Source organism: Clarias gariepinus, chromosome 24 (genome assembly GCF_024256425.1).
Source record: "Clarias gariepinus isolate MV-2021 ecotype Netherlands chromosome 24, CGAR_prim_01v2, whole genome shotgun sequence".
NCBI lineage: Eukaryota > Metazoa > Chordata > Actinopteri > Siluriformes > Clariidae > Clarias > Clarias gariepinus.
Genome location: NC_071123.1, coordinates 17414594 through 17437079, shown reverse-complemented (window position 1 = coordinate 17437079; position 22486 = coordinate 17414594). Strand labels below are relative to the sequence as shown.

Here is a 22486-nt window from a genome sequence, read left to right as displayed (position 1 = left end):
CTCGACTAAGATCTAAGACCTCTTCCCTCCATTCTGAACATTACCTGAAGCTCTTTAAGCTTTATCTGCTTATTTTGTCTTACAGTGCACTGCTGTAACATGACTGGATGACAGTTGTAGTGGTGTTCCTGATAAAGGAACGCAAAGCAAATATGTGTAAATGTTGACAAATATTGTGAAAAGGATTTGTGGGTGTGAACCAACTGGTTCTTTTTTATAGCTGGGTGATTTCAACACCCAGAACATGCTTACCTGAAAGAGGCTGTTGCAATGCTGCATCACCTGTGTGGAGCACCTCCCCAACTGTTTTGCATGACCAGTTTCAAACCCTCCCACCTGACGAGAACATGAACAGAGGGTGGAGCTTGGGTGTTAACTGCCGAACTTTGACTCCAAGGAAACCACCAGTGCCTCCCTTGAGCTATATACGACAGCAGCAAAGCAGGAACTTGCCAGGTAAGAAATCATAAACAGAAAAACTAGGGTTAGGTTTATTAATATTGTTATTTGAAAGCAGTACAACATGTTTTTACTTCTTACCTTGTGACATTTGAAATTTGATTATTCAAAGACTATTTTGTTGCTGTGGTATGAACATCAAGGCTGATATTGTAACAGTCGTAAAAGAAGGATTTCATCTGGGAAATATCAGGATACAGGAAATAAGCCTAGAGGTTTTGATCTACAAAAGTCAGTTTCCTTAATTAATAGGTAAAAAGGTTCGTTTGGATGGTCAGCTGTGTAATGATTGTTAGGCTTCTTTAAGAGTCGCACCAGCTGTGAAAAGGCATGGATACTGTCAGAAACACAAAACCAGTCTGGCAGACTCGAATGCCTTGTGGAATGTGTAGGAAACACTACAGCTTTTGTTATTTTATTCGCTTTACAAAAGCAGTTAAGACAATAGACAGACTCTGGGGATTTTTTTTCCCTCAGGTATTTTGGGTCACAGAATGAAACCTAAAGCTAAGTATTAAAGCACTGAACCCGAATGATTTGTATGTTTGAGAATTAAGATCATTGTTGTTCGGTTGATTTCTTTTCAGGGTTTTGACCTGCCATGTACCAAATCCACAATGAAGCCCTCATGCTTCACTGACAGCTGAAGATGTTGTCCTGACCAAACTTAAGAAGAAGAAGCAGCCCAGCTTGAAATCCACCAAAATGCTCTCAACAAGAAAGGAAAGTGTAACTTCGCCCAGTCTGGAAGATTCGTTCTTTCCCTTCTCATCATCCACTCCTATTTCCCGGCATCGCATCATGGGCCAAGGGGTCAGAACAAACAGCCTGCTGGGATCCCACACAGACCATGAGAGCAGCTCGACCATGCTGGAGAAGGATCTCATCCTGGCAGCTGAGGTGGGGCAGGCTCTTCTAGAGAGGAACGAGGAGCTGGAAGCACAGCTGGAACAGCTGAGAAGAGATGTAGAAGTAAGGGAGATGGTTCATTCATTCATACACTCACAATTATGATAGCACTCATGAGTGCTGCTGTGCAAAACTGCGAAAACATTGATTCAGAGCTCCTGGTTCAAGTGTGCCCAGTTTTAAAAAAATTGGGTTTTCCAAAGTGGCAGTGCTTTCGGCTGACAAGGAGTCCTTGCTAGTTAGTGTGTTTGATTAGCAACCTGATCTTTGCTAGTGGTATACAGTTACAGTAAGGTGTTAGAGAGCGGAAATACTGTGAATTGTAAAAATGTTTAGTCATACCTGAGGGTAAAAAAGTTGAGATTTTTATACATGATAATGGGTACACCTGCTTACAACCTCCCTTCATGCCCAGTGAACAATAACATGACTAAACTGGATTTAGTCACTTCATAGTGACGCTGCATATTTAGTTTTAAAGCACTTATTTTGCTACAGTGAGCAAGACATGAATAATACAATGTTATTGTAGGTGTTTTAGACTACACCTTTTGTGTATAAAAGAAAGGAGTGGTTTACAAGCCTTCAGCACAATATTAGCCCATTTAACTCTTGTTATCTTGTCACAGCAATGGCTAAGAATCTAGCAAGCTAGCTAGCTAGTCAGACTCTAACTTATATTTGACTCTTTTATTGCCTTGTTTCATGTTAGGAAGCTTAAATAATATCACATTCTAATAAGCATAGTTGTGGATTTTGTGGAAGTTTTTTTTTTATTATGTATTAGCCAAGGCCTAGCTAACCTGAAATGTAGAAGCTGCAGCTAGTCATTTTTATAATTATGTAGTGTCAAGTAATTAAGAAGAGCCTGAACCTCAAAATTCATGTAATTTAATCACAAATACAGTGGAACCTCAGCAAGCGAATGTCCTCCCTTACAAATTTTTATTTTAAGAATTTAAATTTGGCTGAAAATTTGTATCCGCATAAAAAGTATTTTCGACATACAAACGAACGAACAGAAAAAAAAACTAAATATTGGCTTAGTTGCATGTTTGCCCAGGAGCTGTTTAAAACTTGTTTGCATCAGTTGAAAGCCAAGCGAAGCGAGTTTACCAATTTTATAATTTTTTTTCAGTAAATGAAAGCTGTTTTAAAAAAGTCACCCCAATACCAATGTTGCCTTTGGCATGCGCTCAAAAGTTATTTTATTTTCAATTCCATCTTTTTTATTTTTTATTATCATAATAATAATAATAATAATAAACAGTAATATTTTGGGGTGGCTTTGACATTATTTCTCATGGGAATCGCAATACAAATACACCCGCTTGCATATTATCTGTCCACACATTGTCCATATACATGCTGTCATCCATCCATCTAGAATCCTCTGTAGTCCAACTAGAGACCTTGGAGGCTAATGATGACCAATGTATTTATTCACATATTTACAGTCCTCGTAGAACAGGGTTTCCGCGGAGTCTTAAAAAGTCTAAAATTTAAAAAACGAATTTTTAGGCCTTAAAAAGGCTTAAATTCGCTGTTCTAGGTCTTAAATATTTTTTCACAGGTCTTATTTTTCCGATGTCCATGTAAAGCTCATTTTAGTTCTATTTCTGTTTTTGTTGTTGCTTGGTGGTGTTGTAGTTTTTTGTTTCACTAGTCCAAATATAATTAGCTGTATTACGACTACAAATGAGACCAACATGCAATTCAGCTTTCTGTTATTGGCGTGAGTCTCTCTCGGATTGTATGTTCCCACAGACGTAAAACCGAGTTTATGTTTTAACTATGGGGAAGTGCAGGTTTAGCGATACTTGGCTTGAAAAAAATTAATATAAGGATTGGTTAAGGCCAGTTGCTAACAATGCATTTGAAGCATACTGTTTATTATGCAAGAAAACAATTAAACTGGGAACGTTAGGTGTACGAGCCCTAGTGTCTCATGCAAAAAGTGAGAAACATCTGACTGCTGTGAAGGGTCTCCAGCAAACGACAGCCATCAGCCAATTCTGCCAAGTATCTGGTGGCTCCACGCTGCCTAACGTTAGACAAGGCCCACACTGCAGCTCCGCGACCCCCGTAAGCGACCTATGTGTCGCTTTTGGATCAGAGCCAACACTAAGAGCAGAAGTGCCCTGGGTCCCCCACGTCGTGACTAGACACCAGTCCTATAGTGCGAATGAGGAAATCTGTAATTTTGTTTCAGACAATGTTTCCGGACTCCGACATCGCTAAATCATTTAGGTGCGGGAAAGATAAATGTATGTGATTCTGCAATTCTGCATTTTCTTTTGTGTTTTTGATGCTGTGATATAGGTCTTAAATTTAATTTATATTGGTCTTAAAAAGGTCTTAAAAAGTCTTAAATTTGACATTATGAAACCTGCAGAAACCCTGTAGAACTTCCAGTTAACATTACCACTGCGCCACTCAGAGGCCTGATTGTGTGCAAGTTCTGGCCCCATTAACCGGAGATCGCGACTTCGATTCCCAGGTGATGCTGTAACCTCTCACAGTTGGAGGTCCAGAGAGAGCTGATTGGCCAAGCTCTCTCACAGGGGAGGGATGAGAGGTACTTGGTGCTCCCACATTAATCATGGCTCTACAGCCAATCTGTCTGTGAGCTTGCGCAAGCGGAAGGAGCAGATGGCGCTGTCCTCAAAGTGCGTTACAACGCCCCCAACGGTGCGTGAGTGAGCAATTTAAAAAGATGCAGTCGGCTGGCGTCACGTGGTTCGAAGGAAACACGTGATAGTCTTCGGCCCTCCAGACCACAGGCGAGAATCTCACCCGGACACAGCAGGTGCAAGGCGACAGTGCTAACTACTACGCCACCGTTCTGCCAGATACTATAAATACTCCCTTTTCCTCCACCCACTTGTAAAGGTTAGGGAACATGGTTAGGGAAGAACAAAACATCTTTTGCTAAAGTAGCTTGATCTCACTCTGACAAAATGTGAAAAATCCAACTAAACTAAACAAATCCCTCATTAATAATAATATTTAAAAACAAGTAAACAAAAACATGTGCTGCAATTATTGTCACCACTGGAAATTATAAAGTTCCCCAACCCTTTTAAACCAATATTTACAAGAAGTGCCAATAATTGTTCCACTGTATTTGCAAGTTGAGTAAAATTTACCCTAATGGAATGAAATATTATGTCTCCAGGACTATGATGCAAAGTTATGTGCAAATGGTCTAATTGTCAGGAAAGATAAGCATGTTAATTTTTATGCTTTCAGGCATTGCAGCAGGAGAAGCACACTCTACAGAGACGGCTGGAGGTGCACGAACTAGAGGCAGGGCAGCGGGAGGCAGAGCTGCAGGCTGATATCACTTCACTACGACAACAGTTCGATCAGCATCATAACCAGGTAAGCATAACAGTATGGTTTTACAATAACCATTCCATTAAGTGCTTTTTTTTACTGTGTTTTAGGGGCATGTCAAGGTACTTAAAAAAAAAATTAGGTTAACTAACATTAAGCATCTTTGTTTTGGTAATACTGTGTGTAAAATATTATTTAACACTTTTCCCTTGTAATGCTTACACAGGGTCGAGACCGACGGCGAGAAGAAAATGAGCAGCTCACCCAGCTGTCCAATCACAATCAAAAGCTTGTTGAGCAGTTGGCCGAGGTGAGCAATCAGAAATCTCGAAAGGGTTTGTAGACAGTGATGGTCTAAAAATAATACACAGCTGGTGGATGCATTTGCATGTCCACACAATACACCTTCCTCTTCAGTCACTGATTGACGAATCATGTTAACAGAAACCAGAATGCACGAAAGCCAGTTTTTCAATCCCCTTTCTAAAGATCTGAGAGTCACAGTCTTGTTATCTGTCTATCTCTCACTCCCAGGCAGTGACGTTGGAGCACACTCTGCGCCTTGAGCTGCGCTCACTAAGAGAGGAAATGGAGGACACAAGTTTCAGCAGGTCAATAAGCTCCGCTCGCTTGGACAGTCTGCAAGCAGAGGTACGTTACACAGGCGTAGGACATGTCCCTGACATGGAGTCTAATCTACATGCATTTTTACAAACAAAATGAATCAATTTATTACACTGAATGCATGAATTCTCACTGACTAAAAACTAAAAACACAACAGCAAAAGCAAGAATCATGGGTGATGAGTTAAAATTTAAATGACTGCAACATGAAAAACAGAATAGCAACACCTGCATCAGAAAATTTTTCTAAAAAGTGTCAACAAAACTAAAGACACAACAGAAAACATGACCACGAACCTAAAATCACTTCAAATTCAAAAACATGACCACAAAACAAAAAAACGGTGGCATGCTGGCGTAGTGGTTAGCACTGTCGCCTTGCACCTGCAGGGTCTGGGTTCGATTCCCGGCCAGGCTTGATTCCTGTCTCTGTGTGCATGGAGTTTGCATGTTTTTCCCGTGCTTGGTGGGTTTCCTTCGGGTTCTCCGGGTTCCTCCCACAGTCCAAAGATATGCAGGTTAGGCTAATTGCCCATAGTGTGTGAATAAATGTGTGGATGTGTGTGTGTGTGTGCCCTGCGATGGATTGGCACCCTGTCCAGGCACCCTCGACCCAGGTCCCGCGACCCTGAATACAGGATAAAGCCGTATAGAAGATGAGAGAGAGATAAGCACAAAACTAAAAAAAACAAGACCTTATTAAAAAACATGAGCACTAAGCTAAAAAAAAAAACTCATTAAAAAAAAGGAAAACTAAAAGCACAACAGCAAATTCAAAAACATGTTCAGAAAACAAAGTGAGAACCATGAATGAGGAAAACAAAACCCAATGGCAAGTTCAGCAACTAAAAAGCTAATTATGAAAAGTGTTGACAAAAGCAGACACGCATTCAAATTGAAAAAACATGAACACAAATCTAAAAATCACATCATCAAATTAAAAAAACTAATTTTAAATCATGTACATACAGTAAAAACTAAAAGCATGAACCATGAATAAAAAACCACAACAGTAAGTTCAGCAACACAAAAGCAAATTCTAAAATTCCAACAAAACGAAAAACACAACAGCATAAGCAAACAACAAAAAGCATCAGGAAATTTGCAAATCTCATCAGTCAGAGCCCCAAGAACCGGGAGATATTTACATTAATATGAATGCTGAATGCATTATGAGGTTATTGTAAAAAAAAAAAAAAAAAATGGACAATAAAACCAGAAGCATGACTGTGAAATCAAAAACACAACCACAAACACTGAAACACACCAAGAAAACCAAAAACACGTGCAGTTACAGAAACATAATAGAAAAATTAAAAAAGGAAAAAAAATGTATTTTGAAACACGAAACTTGTTTTTGGTGTGTTTTTTTGATTTACTCTTGTTTTCAGTTCCTGTATTTAGCCTTGCTGTGTGAAACCCATTAAAATAAATTCATTAATAAATAAATAAATAAACGCCAGCTCACTTCACACACGCATGTTTTTTTAATCCCCACTTTTAATGCCAAAGAAATTCTATAACAAACTAGTTCCTTGCTGCATTAGATGTCACACAGCGATTGTCTTTTTACTGAACAGAATCGACTCCTGAAAGAGCGATGCTCCAACATGGAAAAGCGGCTGAAATCAGCTGATCAGGACAACGAGCGGATTAGGATGGAGAGGGATGGACTGCGTGCAAGACTCCTTGAACTACAGACCAGCCTGGAGGAAAAGGAGAGCGAGGTGAGGAGAGAAGTGCAGGATCAGTGGGTATTGGTTAGAAAAGTCCTGATAAAATGCTGTGGAATTGTTAACCTCTTTACAGACGGCTACTACTGTTAGTGCCACTCCAACGTTTATGAGGCAGTTGGTCATTTATATTTATTGACATCTGCCTCAGAGAAACTTTTGAGCCGATTTGGGTTCGATCTTCATCTTTGGGAAGAAAGCGAAGTCCTTAGATGATAAATCTGACGAGTAGGGTGGGTGTGGTTCTGTATGACACACCGACGATGACAGCAATGTTGTCGATTGTTCTCGTACGATTATCATACAAAAGTTGCCGAATGGTTTTGACATTTTCCCACGTGTTAAGCTTGTTGAAGGTCTTCCAGATCTTTCGGCGTCTTCTAGTGATGTTCGCAGAATCGCCATAAACCTCCTAAATCATTTCAAACATCTCTGTGACAGATTTGCCCAGTTTCACGCAGGATTTCACGTTTGTTCTTTGTTCTAACTTGCTGCCCGTTATGAAATAGCAGACGTGGGCAGGATAGTACCAGGTCCTGATGTACACAAGACAATGTATTTTGGTACACTGACTTATGAAGGTCTTTGCTCCCTGTGGCTGTGCGTGCAGCCTTGTGCTGCCATCTGCTGGTGTGTTACAAAACTAGTCTCGAAAAATTTTGATACCCCTCGTACTTGGCAGTATACACCATTTTTTTAATGCCTTCGTTCATCACTGCATATAAATTTTGGGGGAAAAAAATCCAGGTAAAATAGAGGTTAAGTATTGTTGATGAAATTGCTCTGTCTGTGGCTTTTCCACAGCTGGAGCAGCACCAGAGTGAGGGGTTCCAGTTGCGCACCATGAACCGGAGCCTCCAGCAGAAGGTCCAGGCATTCGGAGAAGAGGCCAGTCTCGAGGAGATGACATGTTTCCCTCTGTCCCTCCAGAATGAACTGCAACAGTCTCAGGTACAGTAGCACTGCAGTTTTATAATCCTGTTACATGACGAGTGAGGAAAAAACAAAAGTGTACGAATGGAACAGTTTTTATCACTTGTAGATTGTGCAGCTTGTTACAGAGAAAGAAATATAAATATGCTTTTCTTGAATATTGCAAAACACTGGAGAGACGCCTTTCATACTTGGAGCACAGTGATCTAAGGAAGACTAACAGCAGAAGGCATTATTAATGAAGCACTATTTGTGTGTCAATACAAATTAGTTATATTTGGTTTGATGTTGGGTAATTTATTCTTTACTAGGGAGTATGGGAGTGTCAGCAATATGTGGTGTTTATAGATCACGAAAGTGCAACGAAAACGAGCATATACAAAAGGATGTTGGTCATCTCACTGCTTGTGTCTTTTTTTTTTTTTTTTTTTTTTCTTCTTTTTTTTTACTTTTATGTTTCAGACATTGAAGATGTATTTTTGTTTCATTTCATTTTTTGTGGGGTGGGTGAATGCATTTGGCCTCTGTAACCCACCACATTTGAATGTAATGAAATGCTCAAGACATTCAGCTTTAATTTAATGGATTTTAATGACAAAAGAAAGAGTTTTAACCATTCAGGAATTATAGCCATTTTAAAACACACACGTATACTAGGGACAACAAATACCTGTCCATGCAACTGCTTAAATAAACCCATCCGGAAGATGGTTTAGAACATACTTAAAAATAAAATTGACTGGCAAACTCGGCAACGGCCAAAGACCACAGACGACAACTAAAGTGGATGACTGCAGAAAAACACTCGGGTAGTCAAGACTTTCAGCTTTAATTTAAGAGGCTTGACAAAATTGTGGTATTAATTATTCAGTAATAACGGCCAGTTTCATATGTTTTGGTGACTCATAATGGTACAAACCAGCATAATTAGAGATTATATGCATAAACATAGAGATTGCAAAAATCTTTTGCAGTTGACGACTCCCTGAAGTCTGGAACCTACAGACATGAACAAATGCTACGTTTTATTTGTCCCTTGAGATGTCTTGCCAGTTCTTTACTGTAGCTGGTTTCAGCTGCTGCTTGTTTGTGGGTCTTTCTGCCATCGATCACATCCTCAGGAAGTAAAACGTATGGTCAGGTGACTGACTTGGCATTGAAGAATATCCCATTCCTTTGCTTTGGGATGTTGTGTCATGAAGAGCACCAGGCGGAAAACCTGGTATGTGAGCTGAATGGTGTGATGGGGCGACCCTTCCATGGAAGCAGCCTAAAGAACAAGAACTATAGTCTATAATGTGTATAGTCTCAGTGATGGTGACTGATGGGTTCCTCAACTGAGCCGAGCTGTATATACCCATATATGATATCTGCCTTGGGTGCTCTTGCAAAATGTGAAATGTTTCATTTTTATTTCAGTGCTTCAAATGTCTAAAAAGTTGGAACCATTTACTTATTGACTATCTGTTGGTTCAACAGGCCAAAGAAAGCATCCTAGCCCATTCTTCTGTCCTGCAGGAGAAGGAGGAAGAAATAGAAAGGCTAAAGAAAGAGGTTGGTTCACTTAATTTTTTTTAAATATTTTTTTTATTGCAATTCAGTGAGCAACAACTAACCTGTAACCTCCATGTGCATCTAATTAACTGCCACTAGTGTACTTTGCTTGGTCATTTAAGGCCATGACATGTTATGTTGTGGAACATCCTCTACTTGCAGGACATGGTGGCCTTCAGTTAATTATTTGGTTGGAATATCTAAAAAAAGAGAGGAAAAAAACAAGTCTTTACTCAAGGGAATCTGAGCTATTGATGTCCCCAACGTTAGTGACTCCAGGGTGTTTTATTGTATCATTCCAAGATGGATGTAAAGTATATTATCAACTTTCTCCATGGTCGAGTTTGTGTCACCTCTATTGTTTCGTTCAATTGATTTCTCAGGCTTACTTACTTTAAAATACGATACTAAAGTCCTTTTAAGCCGCAAAATAGATCTCGAGAAACGTTAATAATGGCCTCTTATATTAATGTACTATGGTTATGGTCATATGTGTCTTTTGGAGTATTTTATTTTTGGCTGGATGCTTCCACTTTCCGTTAAGGTTTTGACTAACTAGCACTTTAACTTGGGTATTACTTCCATCCTGGTGTAGAAATGATGCAAATCAACGTGTTCTATTCCCGAAGCTTTATGTTTAAACCATTATTTTACAAATATGATGTATTATATGCTGCTGGGCCAAAAATGCATATTCAAAACTTTTAATTCAATCACAGTTAGCATACAATGTGGTGGCCAGTTCGTGTCTGAAAATGATTTATTTTTTTCTCCATAGCTCGAATCCAGCCAGGATGAATTAGTGACAGTAAGAGCGGAACTGAAGCTGTTCAGCGATCCCAGCAAACCACCATACAGGTAAAAGATTGTGGTGGAAATGTCATTTTGAAAATTTCTGATCGGTTAGTGCAGAAAAACAAGACAAAAAGAATGAGACTTTTTTTCGTCGTTGTTGTTGTAATCACTACTGTTTCTATTTTCAAAGATTTTAGGAATGTCTAGAATTTCCTTCCAGGTGCTCTAACATTCTCACACATTGCGAAAACATTGCACAACATTGCTACAGTAGGCCGGCTTTGAAACAGACGTGCAGATAACACTGTTTGCACTGATGTACAGTAGGTGTAGTTTAGGGTGTTGCCAGACTGTGGTTTTTATACCGCTACTATTTCATCAACGCAGTGCTTTGGAGGAAGAGCTGGCGTCGGCCCGGCAGGAACGCGACACACTCAACCAGCAGCTCCTGAACACCATCAGACACAAGGTGGCGCTCTCACAGGAAGTCGAATCGTGGCAGGTGTGTGTCACTTTTTGTCTCCCAATACCACATTTAGACAGCAGATGGAGCTTTGTGGAAATGTACAGTATGATGTTATAACGTACCAAGTTGTGTAATTGGTGTTGATGATCTTGGTATCTTCTTCTTCTTAAATGAGTTATAATGCTGCAGTAGCTTGAGAAGTAGAAGTGCAACTCTTTAACTCTTATGAACATTTTAAGCCATGCTGAAATATCGGTAAACAAAATGTGACATGTATGTTGTGTACCTGTCACTCCGGTTACTATATTGCTAAGTAATGCTTAGAATGTAATCCATTTGTGTTTTATAACCAGATTATTGACACTCCAAGCTAAACTGGCTGTGCATTAAGGTTCACATTAACTCCTGCATACAGTATGATCATAAACAGAATTATTGCTCTTTGTGACACTCTCTCGCAGATTTGGTGTCAGAAGATTTTTGTCCTGCGTTAACCCCAAACTCTATAACATTTTTAAAATAAATTAATTTTTCACTGATTTTGTAATGCATCAGCACTGATCAGGAATTGTTTAATGTTTTTGTGTCACATGCCTGCAACATATAGGGATCACTATCGCACCCATGTACGGCGGTGTCACAATTTGACCAAATCTTTACAGAACGTTTATAAGGAAGAAAACGGTTGCTCTTCATTAAAGCTTTTTATTTACCAATTTATTTCAATTAAAATATAAACAAAATGTGATACCAAATAACTCCACAAGGTGGCACCTCCCTTATTTGTTTTTTCTTATGCAACTCAATTTTAGACCAGTTTTTCCATTATTTACTTGAATAAGTATTATTTTTCTTCTTCTTCTTAATACTACTTAATATTATTATTAGTAGTAGTAGACCGCAAGATGGCGCACTGTGGCGCCTGGAGTGTCAATGGTTCGATTCCTGCATGTTTGCATGTTCTCCCCGTGCTTGGTGGGTTTCCCCGGGTACTCCGGTTTTCTCCCACAGTCCAACAACATGCAGATTAGGCAAACTGGTGTTCCCAAATTGCCTGTAGTATGTGTGTGTGTGTGTGCCCTGCGATAGATTGACACCCTATTTAGGATGTACCCCACCTTATGCCCTATGTCCCCTAAGATAGGCTCTAGGCTCTTGTACAGGAAAGAGGAGTATAGAATATGAATAAATAAATCATAGGAGTGTTTACAATGGTCTGAACCACAATTTCATGTGCTAACTATTAGCCCTGATGGCACGGGGGTTTAGTGGTTAGAACTGTTGCCTTGCACCTCCAGGGTCAAGGGTTCGATTCCCGCCTCGGGGTCTGTGTGCATGGAGTTTGCCTGTTCACCCTGTGCTTGGTAGGTTTTCTCCGGGTACTCCAGTTTCCTCCCACAGTCCAAAGACATGCAGGTTGGGCTAATTGCCATTGCAGAATTGCGCTGCAGTGTGTGAATGTATGGATGAAACCATTAACACTATGCAAAAACAAAATAAACCCAGCCAGATATGATCAACAGCCTTCGTGACAACATGCTTCCTCTTGTTTAAAAAGCATACCATGAGCCCTGCACCTTTTTTCATTTTTCTTTGTTCTTCCATACCGCCATGCTGGCACAGTGTCGCACCCATAGATAAGGAGATACCATCACTTATTTGTGAAATGCTGACATTCTTAGAGTTATTTATCGTTTATATTTATATATATATATATATATAATTTATTTATTTTTTTTTTTTAATCTTCCGGTTTGCTCTCTCCACCAGGAGGACATGCGCCTGGTGATATGCCAGCAGGTGCAGCAACAGGTACAAGAGAGGGAGAAAGCAAAGGAGAAGGAGAAGGAGATGGAGAAGACAGCATCGCCTCTGCAAAGAAACAGTCGCATTAGCAAGTCTTTCCGTTTATCAAGGGAGGAGGGAAAGAAGAATTTCTTTGCTTCTTTCTTTGGTGGAGAATTAAAGAAAAGTTGACGATGATGGAAAAAAAACAAAAACAAGGCTAAAGACTTTTCAATTCAATTGTATTTATATAGCGCTTTTACAGTCCATCCAGGACTGTAAATAATATAAAGCAGACTAAACATAGTGAATAACAAGTGTGATATTTTTTCTCACACCATATTTATTTTGTCTACATCCATTCTTGTTGTATAATATATGACACATTAAAGTTTATGATGAAAATGTTGATAAACACCTTGAAAGATGTAATGTCTGAGTCGTTAGTCATAGTCTACAGATCATACATTTCATATACATTTCAGACATAAAGAGGTAGCAGGTAATCGACACTTCGTAGCACCCTGGGTTATGATATCAAACAAACAAACAAACAAAAAAGGCGATTTACAAACATTTAGTTTTTTTAAGTGTCCACATTCCTTCATAATAACATGTTTGGAAATCATTCTCCAACTTTTTCGCACTTTCCCACATTTATCAGGTTGAAAATGCACTGAAAGGTGTAGTTGGTACTTCCGTAGCTTTGGTTCATAAGTTTGCACTTCCAAGTCGCTCGCATATGAAGGAAAAACTTTCAAAATACGACATAAAAAAATGTAAAGTCATGACCAGTTGTGAAGCTGTGTAGCTGAATTTAAAAGAAACTTCCGCATTATAGATTAGTGTTGAGTCACTTCCTTACCAACGAAATATGCACAGGTATTAACTACACGCCTAGAGCTACAATAGCTCTGCATATTATTTAATTAAAAGCTGTCAATCATCTATTAAAAAATAAACAAAAGTGACAGTTTAATTGTGAAGTACAAACTGTTCCGCTTTCAACATTGTTGTTGTAGTCATCGTTTAAACGTTCTATTTAACAACCCCACGATTCCATTTAGAGCTACATACTTTTGCTGGGTTGTTAGATTAGCACAAAAAAGCACCATGTGAAAGTTTTAATGACTCTTCATTGTTCAATGTTTTAACCTTGCTTGGGCCTCCAACATGCAGCATGGGTCCGGTCTGGGCTCATAGTTGCTTTCAAAATTAAACATCATTCCATCAGATGAGTTACTTTCTTCGAAATAATCGCTAGAGAAGTTTTCTTCATCGAACACGTTAGGTTCAGAGTCTAAAGTATTTTCAACATCCGCATTTTTACTACATGTTGGACTTAAGCCTGGGAATGAGGTTCTTGGTGTCACGCCACAAGCATGACATTCTGACAGAGACAAACATTCATCGGCCTCCTCCATCTTTGCAGCAGTGCTATACAAATTAACGACTGAAGGCTTGTTCTGATCTTTCACGTCCACGACTTGGAAAAGAAGACCATCCTCGATCTTTTTAACAGACTCACGCCTGACCATCATTCTCGCGACTCCTGTATGGTATCCATGAGATAAGTTATCATCCTTTTCCTGATACTTGGCCTTGCAGTCATCTGGGTAAATATGCAGAAGTGAAAGATTGTGGGGTTCCTCAGAGATCGGTATTAGGACCTGTCCATTTCTTTTTATAATGCGCTGTGAGGTACACAAGAAGGAACACACGGTCAGGGATCTTTTATTTATGCATACCTGAGTTAACTTTTACTCTTAAAGATGTCATAATTATATATATAATTCTAGGAGGAATGTACTAAACTTACCAAGACACTGGGAATGTTGTTGCTCTTCGGTCTGATGTAGCAGTATATAAAAATTAATCCAATCACAGCACCAATAGAAACCAGCAGAAGGACACCCATACCTACCACCCATAAATTTCCTTCTGGAATGAGAGAAGTTTATGTGAGAAGCAGTGATAAGTGGTACAGCCTACATTTATCTATTTGGAACATGGCCGTGAGGATAGATTTTAAGGTGCTTAAAGGTTAAATTCTTTTAATAGATGCATTAGGGAAAAAAAAACACTTGGTGTAATCCTGTTCAACAACAGCACGCAACCAGAATCGCTCATTTCCATGAGTACCGCAATTTGCTTGTAACACAACATTACAGGATGACTTTTCTATTAATTTGTAATTATAACTAATGGTGCATAACGTTTGCAAAACAGGTTAGTTCTGGTTATTCACTGAATAGTACCATTTTTCAACCCTAACAATCTTTAGCCTTAAAAAAACATAACGCTTTGTTACTTCTCTTTTCTCTCTCTTTCTCTCACTCACTCATTATAGAGACATTCCAATGGTAGAACACTTACTCAGGGGCTTGTACGACTTTAACTCTTAATCTTACACTGGAGACTCCTTCCAAAAAATGCCTCCTTCCCAAAAATCACTATGTTAAAAAATAAGTCATTTTTTGGGATTTATTTGTCGTGCAAGTCTCTGAGTAAGCTGGTTATATACAAAGGGTGTTCAAGTCAACCCGAGGCATCTGATTGGGCTCCAATCCTAGGCTGAGCACCTCGGCCGGGATCGCCATTCGCTGACATGCAGACATCTTTAACACTTTGGACTGTTCAAAGGTTTTATTGCAACTTAAGAGTATCATCACCACAATTTGCTTGAAGTCTTTTATAAAAGTAAACTGCTTTTATGTTTTCATTTCATCCAAAGTCCTTGTTTAACTTGAACACCCCTTATAAAAATGAACAAGGGCATAAGGGCATAATTCTGTCCTCTATATCACATCCTTACCAAACTGAATACCCCTAATGCTTAATTAATTTAATTTTGCAATTTGGAGAGAGACTACACAGCCACAGTTTTACCTATATGGTCTTGAGGCAGTAAAACACACATAGTGGTGTTGTTGTTGAATCTGGAGTTTGCTGTAAAGAAGGCAGAAGCATCGACGCAGTAGTTCCCAGATGGCAGATGCAGAAATCGGGAAGACTCTGTAGTTATATTGTGTGCAATATGCTTCTAGGATAAAAAAAAAAAAAACATAATCCTGCTCATAAAATCATTCTTCCGTTAAGTCTCACTGACTGGTTTGATCACTGACTATCCACTTTGTATTAAATGTACTGGTGCAACTAAAAAATTATTATAGAAATACACACTTTATTATGTACTCAGGTTAAAAACACTCAATAATGACCTCATTATCTTGGAACCTTTGTAATGCATTGTGTAAGTGTGGTGTAAAAAATGTTTGCAAGAGAAATGGAGTAAGGCTAATTCTTTTGAATTACATCTAGCTCGTGAGCTAGTTAATCTAGAAATGATGACACCTTAGAACAAGGGTACTAAAGAACTAATCAGACTCAAGCACACTCAACAATATCTATGGTTAGAGGGATTGAACAATGGAACTGAAATGCCTAGTTTTAGACCACAATAATTCATTAGTATGGTGTAGGGCCTCCTTTTTGCAGCCAACACAGCATCAATTTATCTTGGGAATGACAGATACAAGTCCTGCACAGTGGCCAGAGGGATTTTGAGACAGTCTTCTTACAGAATAGTGGCCAGGTCACTACGTGATGCTGGTGGAGGAAAATGTTTCCGGACTCGCTCCTCCAAAACACCCCAAAGTGGGTCAATAATATTTAGATCTTGTGACTGTGTCGGCCATGGGAGATGTTCAACTTCACTTTCATGTTCATCAAACCACTCTGTCACCAGTCTGTCATCCTGATACACGGCACAACCTTCAGAATACAATGTTTGAACCATTGAGGGCACATGGTCTTCCAGAATGCTTTGGTAGTCCTTGGCAGTGACGCGCCCATCTAGCACAAGTATTGGACCTAGGGAATGCCATTATATTGCAGCCCAAACCATCACTGATCCATCCTCATGCTTCACCCTGGGCATGCAACAGTCTGGGTGGTACGCTTCTTTGGGGCTTCTCCACACCGTAACTCTCCCGGATGTGGGAAAGACAGTGAAGGTGGACTCATCAGAGAACTATACATGTTTAACATTGTCCACAGCCCAAGATTTTCACTGGTGGCACCATTGAAACCGAGGTTTGGCATTGGCACGAGTGACCAAAGGTTTGGCTATAGCAGCGCAGCCATGTACATTGACCTGTTCTGGTGTAAACAGGAGAGTTGAGGTGCATATTTAATTCTACAATGAGTTGGGCAGCTTTGGTTTTATGTTTTTTGGATGCAATCCGGGTTAGCACACGAACATCCCTTTCAGACAGCTTCCTTTTGCGTCCACAGTTACTTCTGTTGAATGTGGTTCGTCCTTCTTGGTGGTATGCTGACATTACCCTGGATACCGCGGCTCTTGATACATCACAAAGACTTGCTGTTTTGGTCGCAGATGCGCCAGCAAGACACGCACCAACAATTTACATTTAGGCATTTGGCAGACGCTCTTATCCAGAGCGACATACATTTTTATCTCATTATACATCTGAGCAGTTGAGGGTTAAGGGCATTGCTCAAGGGCCCAACAGTGGCAACTTGGTGGTTGTGGGGTTTGAACCTAGGATCCTCCGAACCGTAGTCCATTGCCTTAACCACTGAGGTACCCCTGACCCTAAAACTGTACTATTACTTTGCTAAATAAACCTTCTGCTTAAAATTAAAACTTCTGCTCTTCATGGAATGTGCAATCAATGAAGATTGGCCACCAGGCTGGTCAAATTTAGCTATGGAAACCTCCAACACTTAACCGGCCAGTGTTTCAGTTTCATTGTCCAACCCCTGTAGGTTGATGATATTTCTTCAATCTGATTAAACTATTCTGATTAGGGATTTCAAATTTCCTATTTACATGGATGCAGATATGATAGGATGTGTTCATATGCCAAAAGCATGTTATCAGAACAAATTTGTTCTGACATGCATGAAGTCGCTCTTCCCTCTGTAATGCATTTAGGCTGCTGGAAATATAACAGGAAAAAACAGAAGAACTGTGAGGTTAGGTTAGGCTTCCATCTTTCATGACAAATCCAGCCTTCTGCGTTATGTTTGCTTGCAAGAATTCAGGTAAGTCAAAAATAATTTGCACTCTTCAAATTCTGGCTGTAGAATTATTTTCATTTTTTAATTAGAAAAGACAAATGCATAATTTTCCGGCATAATCTCCTTGCTTTTCAATACACTTTGATCTGCAAGCCAGAAGTGAATCTTCATCCTCGTAGAGCTGCTTTCAGGAGACCAAACAGGTGAAAGTCTGATGGAGTAGTGAAGAATCCATGTCTTCTTTAGGAGTCTCGCTCCAAATTCTGTTTGAGGATAGTCGAAGGTTTCGGTTTATGCTCTTTCGTGAGTTTTTTCAACACCAGGTGCAACCTCAGAGCGCAAGAAAAAAGAATCACTGCATGCTGCTCTCTTTCATGCAAATAACAAGTAGGGCATTCACTTCGGCTGGCACTGCAGTTACAAATGAAGTGATGTAACACGTACACACCTGCACAGCAGTGACTGGGGGAAAAGTAGACTTGAACACAAAAGTGAACTACCTATAAAATGGCGAGCCAATCAGTACCCTTTTCTGGATGAAAGTGTGAAGTAAAGCCCAGGTTGAGAAAGTTGTTCACCAATTAGGAAAGGAAGTTAAATGTCCCTTGTAATGCTGCATGTACTGGATATCTTACTAGCATGTGTTCTAGGAATATCATCTATTACTGATATATATATATAAAAAAAAGGTGATCATGTGATCATGTTTTTTTTGTTTGTTTTTTTACCTTTGTTGCGTTTCTAGAGAGCATATGGTAAAGGTCAACAGAGAATCTGATCCGCACTTCCGTCAGCGACTGGAGTGGATGGCTGAGGAAAATCCAGATGGAATGATTTTCAACATTCAAGTTCAAGTTTGGTGCACTCAGGAGAGCTGCAAAATACCAAAGAACAACCATGAATCGTGTCCTCTGCCCTGACCTGTTGCTAATAAAAAACACGACGCTGCTACCATCACCATGCTTCACTGTGATGATAATGGTGTCCTTATGGGATCCCACTATTAAGTACCAGCACTTAAGTATTACCATGTCTGTGTTATGTGTGCGTTCACACTCACATTCATACGGTTGGAAGCTACGTTGCAGGGACGTCCAATTCGACTGCTCTGCTCTCCATTCTGCCCTGACTCTCATATAATAGTTTTTGAGAATCATCTGGTTAAGGAGCAGGGAGCACTGCTTCAAGGTGATGTTCGTGCAGTCTTTGGTTTGATTCCATGGCGACCTTGAGCTACAAAAATTTTTGCTTTGCATTAATCATAACTTTCTTACATTCTGTTAAAAGAACAAGACCTACAACAGATACGACAGAGCAATCGAGGGTTAAAATAATAGAGGAAGAAAGGCAAATCTTCACTTTACAAACTGTAGATGAGATTTCCATTGCTCTCTCTCATGCATTTAAAGGTGTTTTTTTTTTTACGGTAGTTTAATAGAATGCATTGTTCGGACTCGCTCCTGACGGCTAATGTTTATTTTCTAATGGTCACCAGACAATTTCTATAGAAATAGAATGGAAACCATCAAAGCTTAAATACGTTGTCTATAATGACTGTTTGAAAATCAAAATTCAATTTCTAATGATTGACAGATCACATAGCCAAGTTATTAAATTAATTATGAGAACGATAAAAATAGTTTTTCAATTTATGTTCACCCAGTTAGTCATAGTTATGACTCATTAACGAAATCTAAGGATCAATCGAGACCTGAAAGAATCAACAACAGCGTGGTGTTAAAAAAGGACTTGTACTTACTAATGTGCAACTTCTACGAACTCAAGGGAGTATCTGGTTCCTTTTGGGTTGCCTGGGCCGGGAAGCCAGCGAGCCAAGGCCCTGAAGTCCAGTAACTCCACACTCAGGTTGAGGGGAGGAGACAGCTCACCTGTCGCATAAAAAAAAAAAAAAACACAAGAAATAGCGACACAGTATGAGCTGTTTTTTTCTCTGACAAGTTCTGTCACTCGAGTCATTAAGCTGAAGAGTCGTTTACCTTATGAATTATCGTGCACAACCCTGAAACCATGAGAAACCATCGCTCGGTTATGCTTTTCACTCTATTTCTACATGATGTCAGGTGTTGTTTTGCTGCATATTTTCATGTGTGTTAGCTCTGCTTGGTTGAGGTTTCCCACTAATAACATTAGGTTGTGAGTGAAAAGTCTTTAAAAGGCACTGCTGAGAACGATCAAGTCTCAGGGCTAAATAAACCTGTATTACTGTACATGACAAATATGAATCAAAGGGGCAGCGTGACACATTCAGAGGAACGCACTCACTCGATTGAATAGTCTACAGTATCTGCTGCTTTCAAATCGTTTAAAAAATTTGGGAGTGGCAGGGAATTTGGGTCTTTACATACATTTATATCTATTTTATATATTATATTTGGTTTCTCTCTTAGTCATATCTGTAAAAGCGTAGGTCATCTGCATACATATAAAAATATTTTTTGACAATTTTTAATTGACGGTTTTCAATTTTGAATATCTTTGCTACTGGATGTTTGAAATCTCCCTCAGTATCAATAAAAAATCTACTGATGTTGGGACAATGTTGATATTGGGTTGTTTTTGAAGGTTGCCCACATGTCGCATGTTGCAAAACCTTAATGCCAAGACGATGTCCTGAGCGACATTCACACTGTACATTAGCGTATTTTTGAAGCTAAGATTCACCTTCATCTTCATCAATCATAATGAATCAGAGAGGTAACATCGCAACACTAAAAGTGAGGTAGAACGTTTTGTGTCGTTAACGATCTCCAATCAGAATTATAAACCCTGTTAGAAACGTAAGGGACCGTGGATGTGGTTGGACCACATGGGATGTTAAACAGCACATACAGTATGTAATCCACATAAAGTAAAGGTTCAAAATTTGTTGCTTTTTAGGTTGTGTTTCATTCAACATGACCTCGACGTCATTTTATCAAAGTCATTTTAACTTTCAAAAACATCACCGTCCCGAGGCTTTCACAACCTTGAACGTCATCTCTACATCAAGAAGGTTACAACGTCTTTACAACCAAATTACAAAAATCAGAAACAGTACTGGGAACAGTACTAAACTGGAAATAGCTAAAGATAAAAGGGCTCCCAGAGAGTTTTACTCTGATAATTAGTTTTTTAGTTGGCTGAATCTCCCCCGCTTCCAAAAAACAAACAAACAAAAAAACAAACAATATAATAATAATAATAATAATAATAATAATGATATTAATAAATCAACAATAGGTGTTGCGATTAAATCAGAGTGTTCTGTTTACACCTAGAAGCAGATTATTTCCCTGAAGCGATTTATTTTGTTGTTACAGATTTGATTCCTCGAGCACTTTTGATATCAAATTACATTTAAATAATTGTGAAAATGCCCTTCAACTTCAACAAGCGAGTTAAAAATAAACAGTTTTTTTTTTTTGTTTTAACATGGGTACTATTTTGTCAGCAGTAATTAGAAACGTCCTGCAAATGTGACATTCGTTTAAAAAAACGGAAGACAGTCGCTGAATTGATTGTGCCGTTAGCGCTTTTTTATACGCAGCTTCCTAGTGCCAACATAGACTACCATGTTTTGGACACAGAACCTGTTTTGACTGTAAATACTGCATTGCTGAATTTGATTTTTTTTTTTTTTCAGGTTATAACTATTGTTTAGTCAGAGCCAAACGAGGAAGTGAACGATAAACTTGACAAACATGGTCGAATCCCTCAAGTGTGGTGGGCTCGTTACTGGTGAACTGGTTTAGATTTCTGGCAAAGTGATTTGAAGTTAATCGAGCGTAAGAGCAATGAAGCGCTATAATTACAGTTTACAGTTCCCAATGTTACACAGCTTTGATTTCAGCCAATAGTTCAGTATATACAATTCACCTCGTACTGAATGAGGTCTATTGTGGGCCACATACTGTAACACGGTGCAACCTCACAGCCTTCTTTTATCCCGGCCTTTTAAATTCCCAAATTTGCCTAATTATTTCTGTACTTCACGAGTCACAAGTCGTCCAGCTAACGCCGGAGTTCCGTCAAGTTATTCCCGACCCTTATTCCCAAATTACCTTCAGATGATGCTAGATAATTCAGGAGCAGGGCCAAAAGAGAGGCTGCCACACGCGCCGTCATGTCGAGCTTCCATCGAGCCTCTGAGGACAATTTCTTCTCTGCAACACACACATACCATGCACCAAACGCAATTAGACGACTTCTTAAATCCTGCTTGCCGTCCAACTATACATGTCAGTGTAAATTTTTGAAAGAATATCCGTGCATATTTCGAGCAGCATGTTGAGGCTGGTCTGTTCTGCAGGTGGGGACACGATCTACGATTCTGGTTCAACCGCTCACTCGCAAAAATACACACACACACACACAAAAACATACTGTATTTTTTTTTTTTCAGTGCTAGAGTCAAGCAAATTTCCACTTACCATCGAAAACGATCTCCAGGACTTCATTTGCATCGTGAAGAACAAGCGAACAGGAGGAGATTCTGATTTGACACGGAGCGTGCACTCAAGAGAAATTACCTTTAACTCACATCCGTGTAATCCATTACCTTCGAACACATTGACGGCATGAAAGCATCTCCCTGCAAACTCCCTCCTTTTTTTTTTTTTTTTTATCCTCAGCCTCTGGTTAGGCAGGATCTAGTCGTAAACAGCAGCAACAAACAATCGAGTCACGATCACCTGGTGGCATCCTGCTTAAACTTCAAAACAAGAACTTCCTGTCAGGTAGGTGCAACTATCCCGCCAGTCAGGCTTTGCGCACGGCCTGCGCATAACATATAATTCCTCTTTGAAGAGGCACAAAAGAGGTCCGTGTTGTGCTGGTGAGGATG

The 22486-nt window shown here is 39.4% G+C and overlaps 2 protein-coding genes across 3 annotated transcripts; one reads left to right on the top strand and one right to left on the bottom strand.

Annotated features, from left to right (window-relative positions):
* Positions 1–390: 390 nt before the first annotated feature.
* bicdl2 (BICD family like cargo adaptor 2) lies at positions 391–12980 on the top strand. Its single transcript, XM_053485761.1, has 11 exons — positions 391–456; positions 1047–1431; positions 4621–4752; positions 4934–5017; positions 5242–5358; positions 6912–7058; positions 7869–8015; positions 9477–9551; positions 10330–10409; positions 10734–10848; positions 12583–12980. The coding sequence occupies exons 2-11, from the start codon at positions 1165–1167 to the stop codon at positions 12787–12789; spliced, it is 1371 nt and encodes a 456-aa protein (XP_053341736.1). The 5' UTR covers positions 391–456; positions 1047–1164; the 3' UTR covers positions 12790–12980.
* crfb12 (cytokine receptor family member B12) lies at positions 12904–22336 on the bottom strand. 2 transcript variants are annotated; one of them, XM_053485763.1, is made up of 8 exons: positions 22074–22336; positions 21705–21806; positions 19403–19532; positions 18704–18876; positions 18372–18517; positions 15487–15637; positions 14417–14538; positions 12904–14291 (listed from the first exon to the last, which is right to left on the bottom strand). In XM_053485763.1, exons 2-8 carry the CDS (start codon positions 21766–21768, stop codon positions 13740–13742), a joined length of 1338 nt encoding a protein of 445 aa, XP_053341738.1. In that variant the 5' UTR covers positions 21769–21806; positions 22074–22336; the 3' UTR covers positions 12904–13739. The 2 variants fall into 2 exon arrangements, with proteins under 2 accessions (XP_053341738.1, XP_053341737.1); XM_053485762.1 differs by having other exon boundaries at positions 15487–15640; positions 22074–22331.
* Positions 22337–22486: the final 150 nt, after the last annotated feature.

Bases quoted from the DNA above. Each gene is read 5' to 3' on its own strand.
- crfb12 (XM_053485762.1), bottom strand. From the start codon at position 21,768: ATGACGGCGCGTGTGGCAGCCTCTCTTTTGGCCCTGCTCCTGAATTAT. The intron at 18,877-19,402 runs GTAAGTACAAGT...AAATTTTTGTAG, and splicing joins TTCGTAGAAGTTGCACATTA to CTCAAGGTCGCCATGGAATC. The intron at 18,518-18,703 runs GTGAGTGTGAAC...GGTATTTTGCAG, and splicing joins TAGCTTCCAACCGTATGAAT to CTCTCCTGAGTGCACCAAAC.
- bicdl2 (XM_053485761.1), top strand. From the start codon at position 1,165: ATGCTCTCAACAAGAAAGGAAAGTGTAACTTCGCCCAGTCTGGAAGAT. The intron at 4,753-4,933 runs GTAAGCATAACA...ATGCTTACACAG, and splicing joins TCGATCAGCATCATAACCAG to GGTCGAGACCGACGGCGAGA. The intron at 5,359-6,911 runs GTACGTTACACA...TTTACTGAACAG, and splicing joins TGGACAGTCTGCAAGCAGAG to AATCGACTCCTGAAAGAGCG.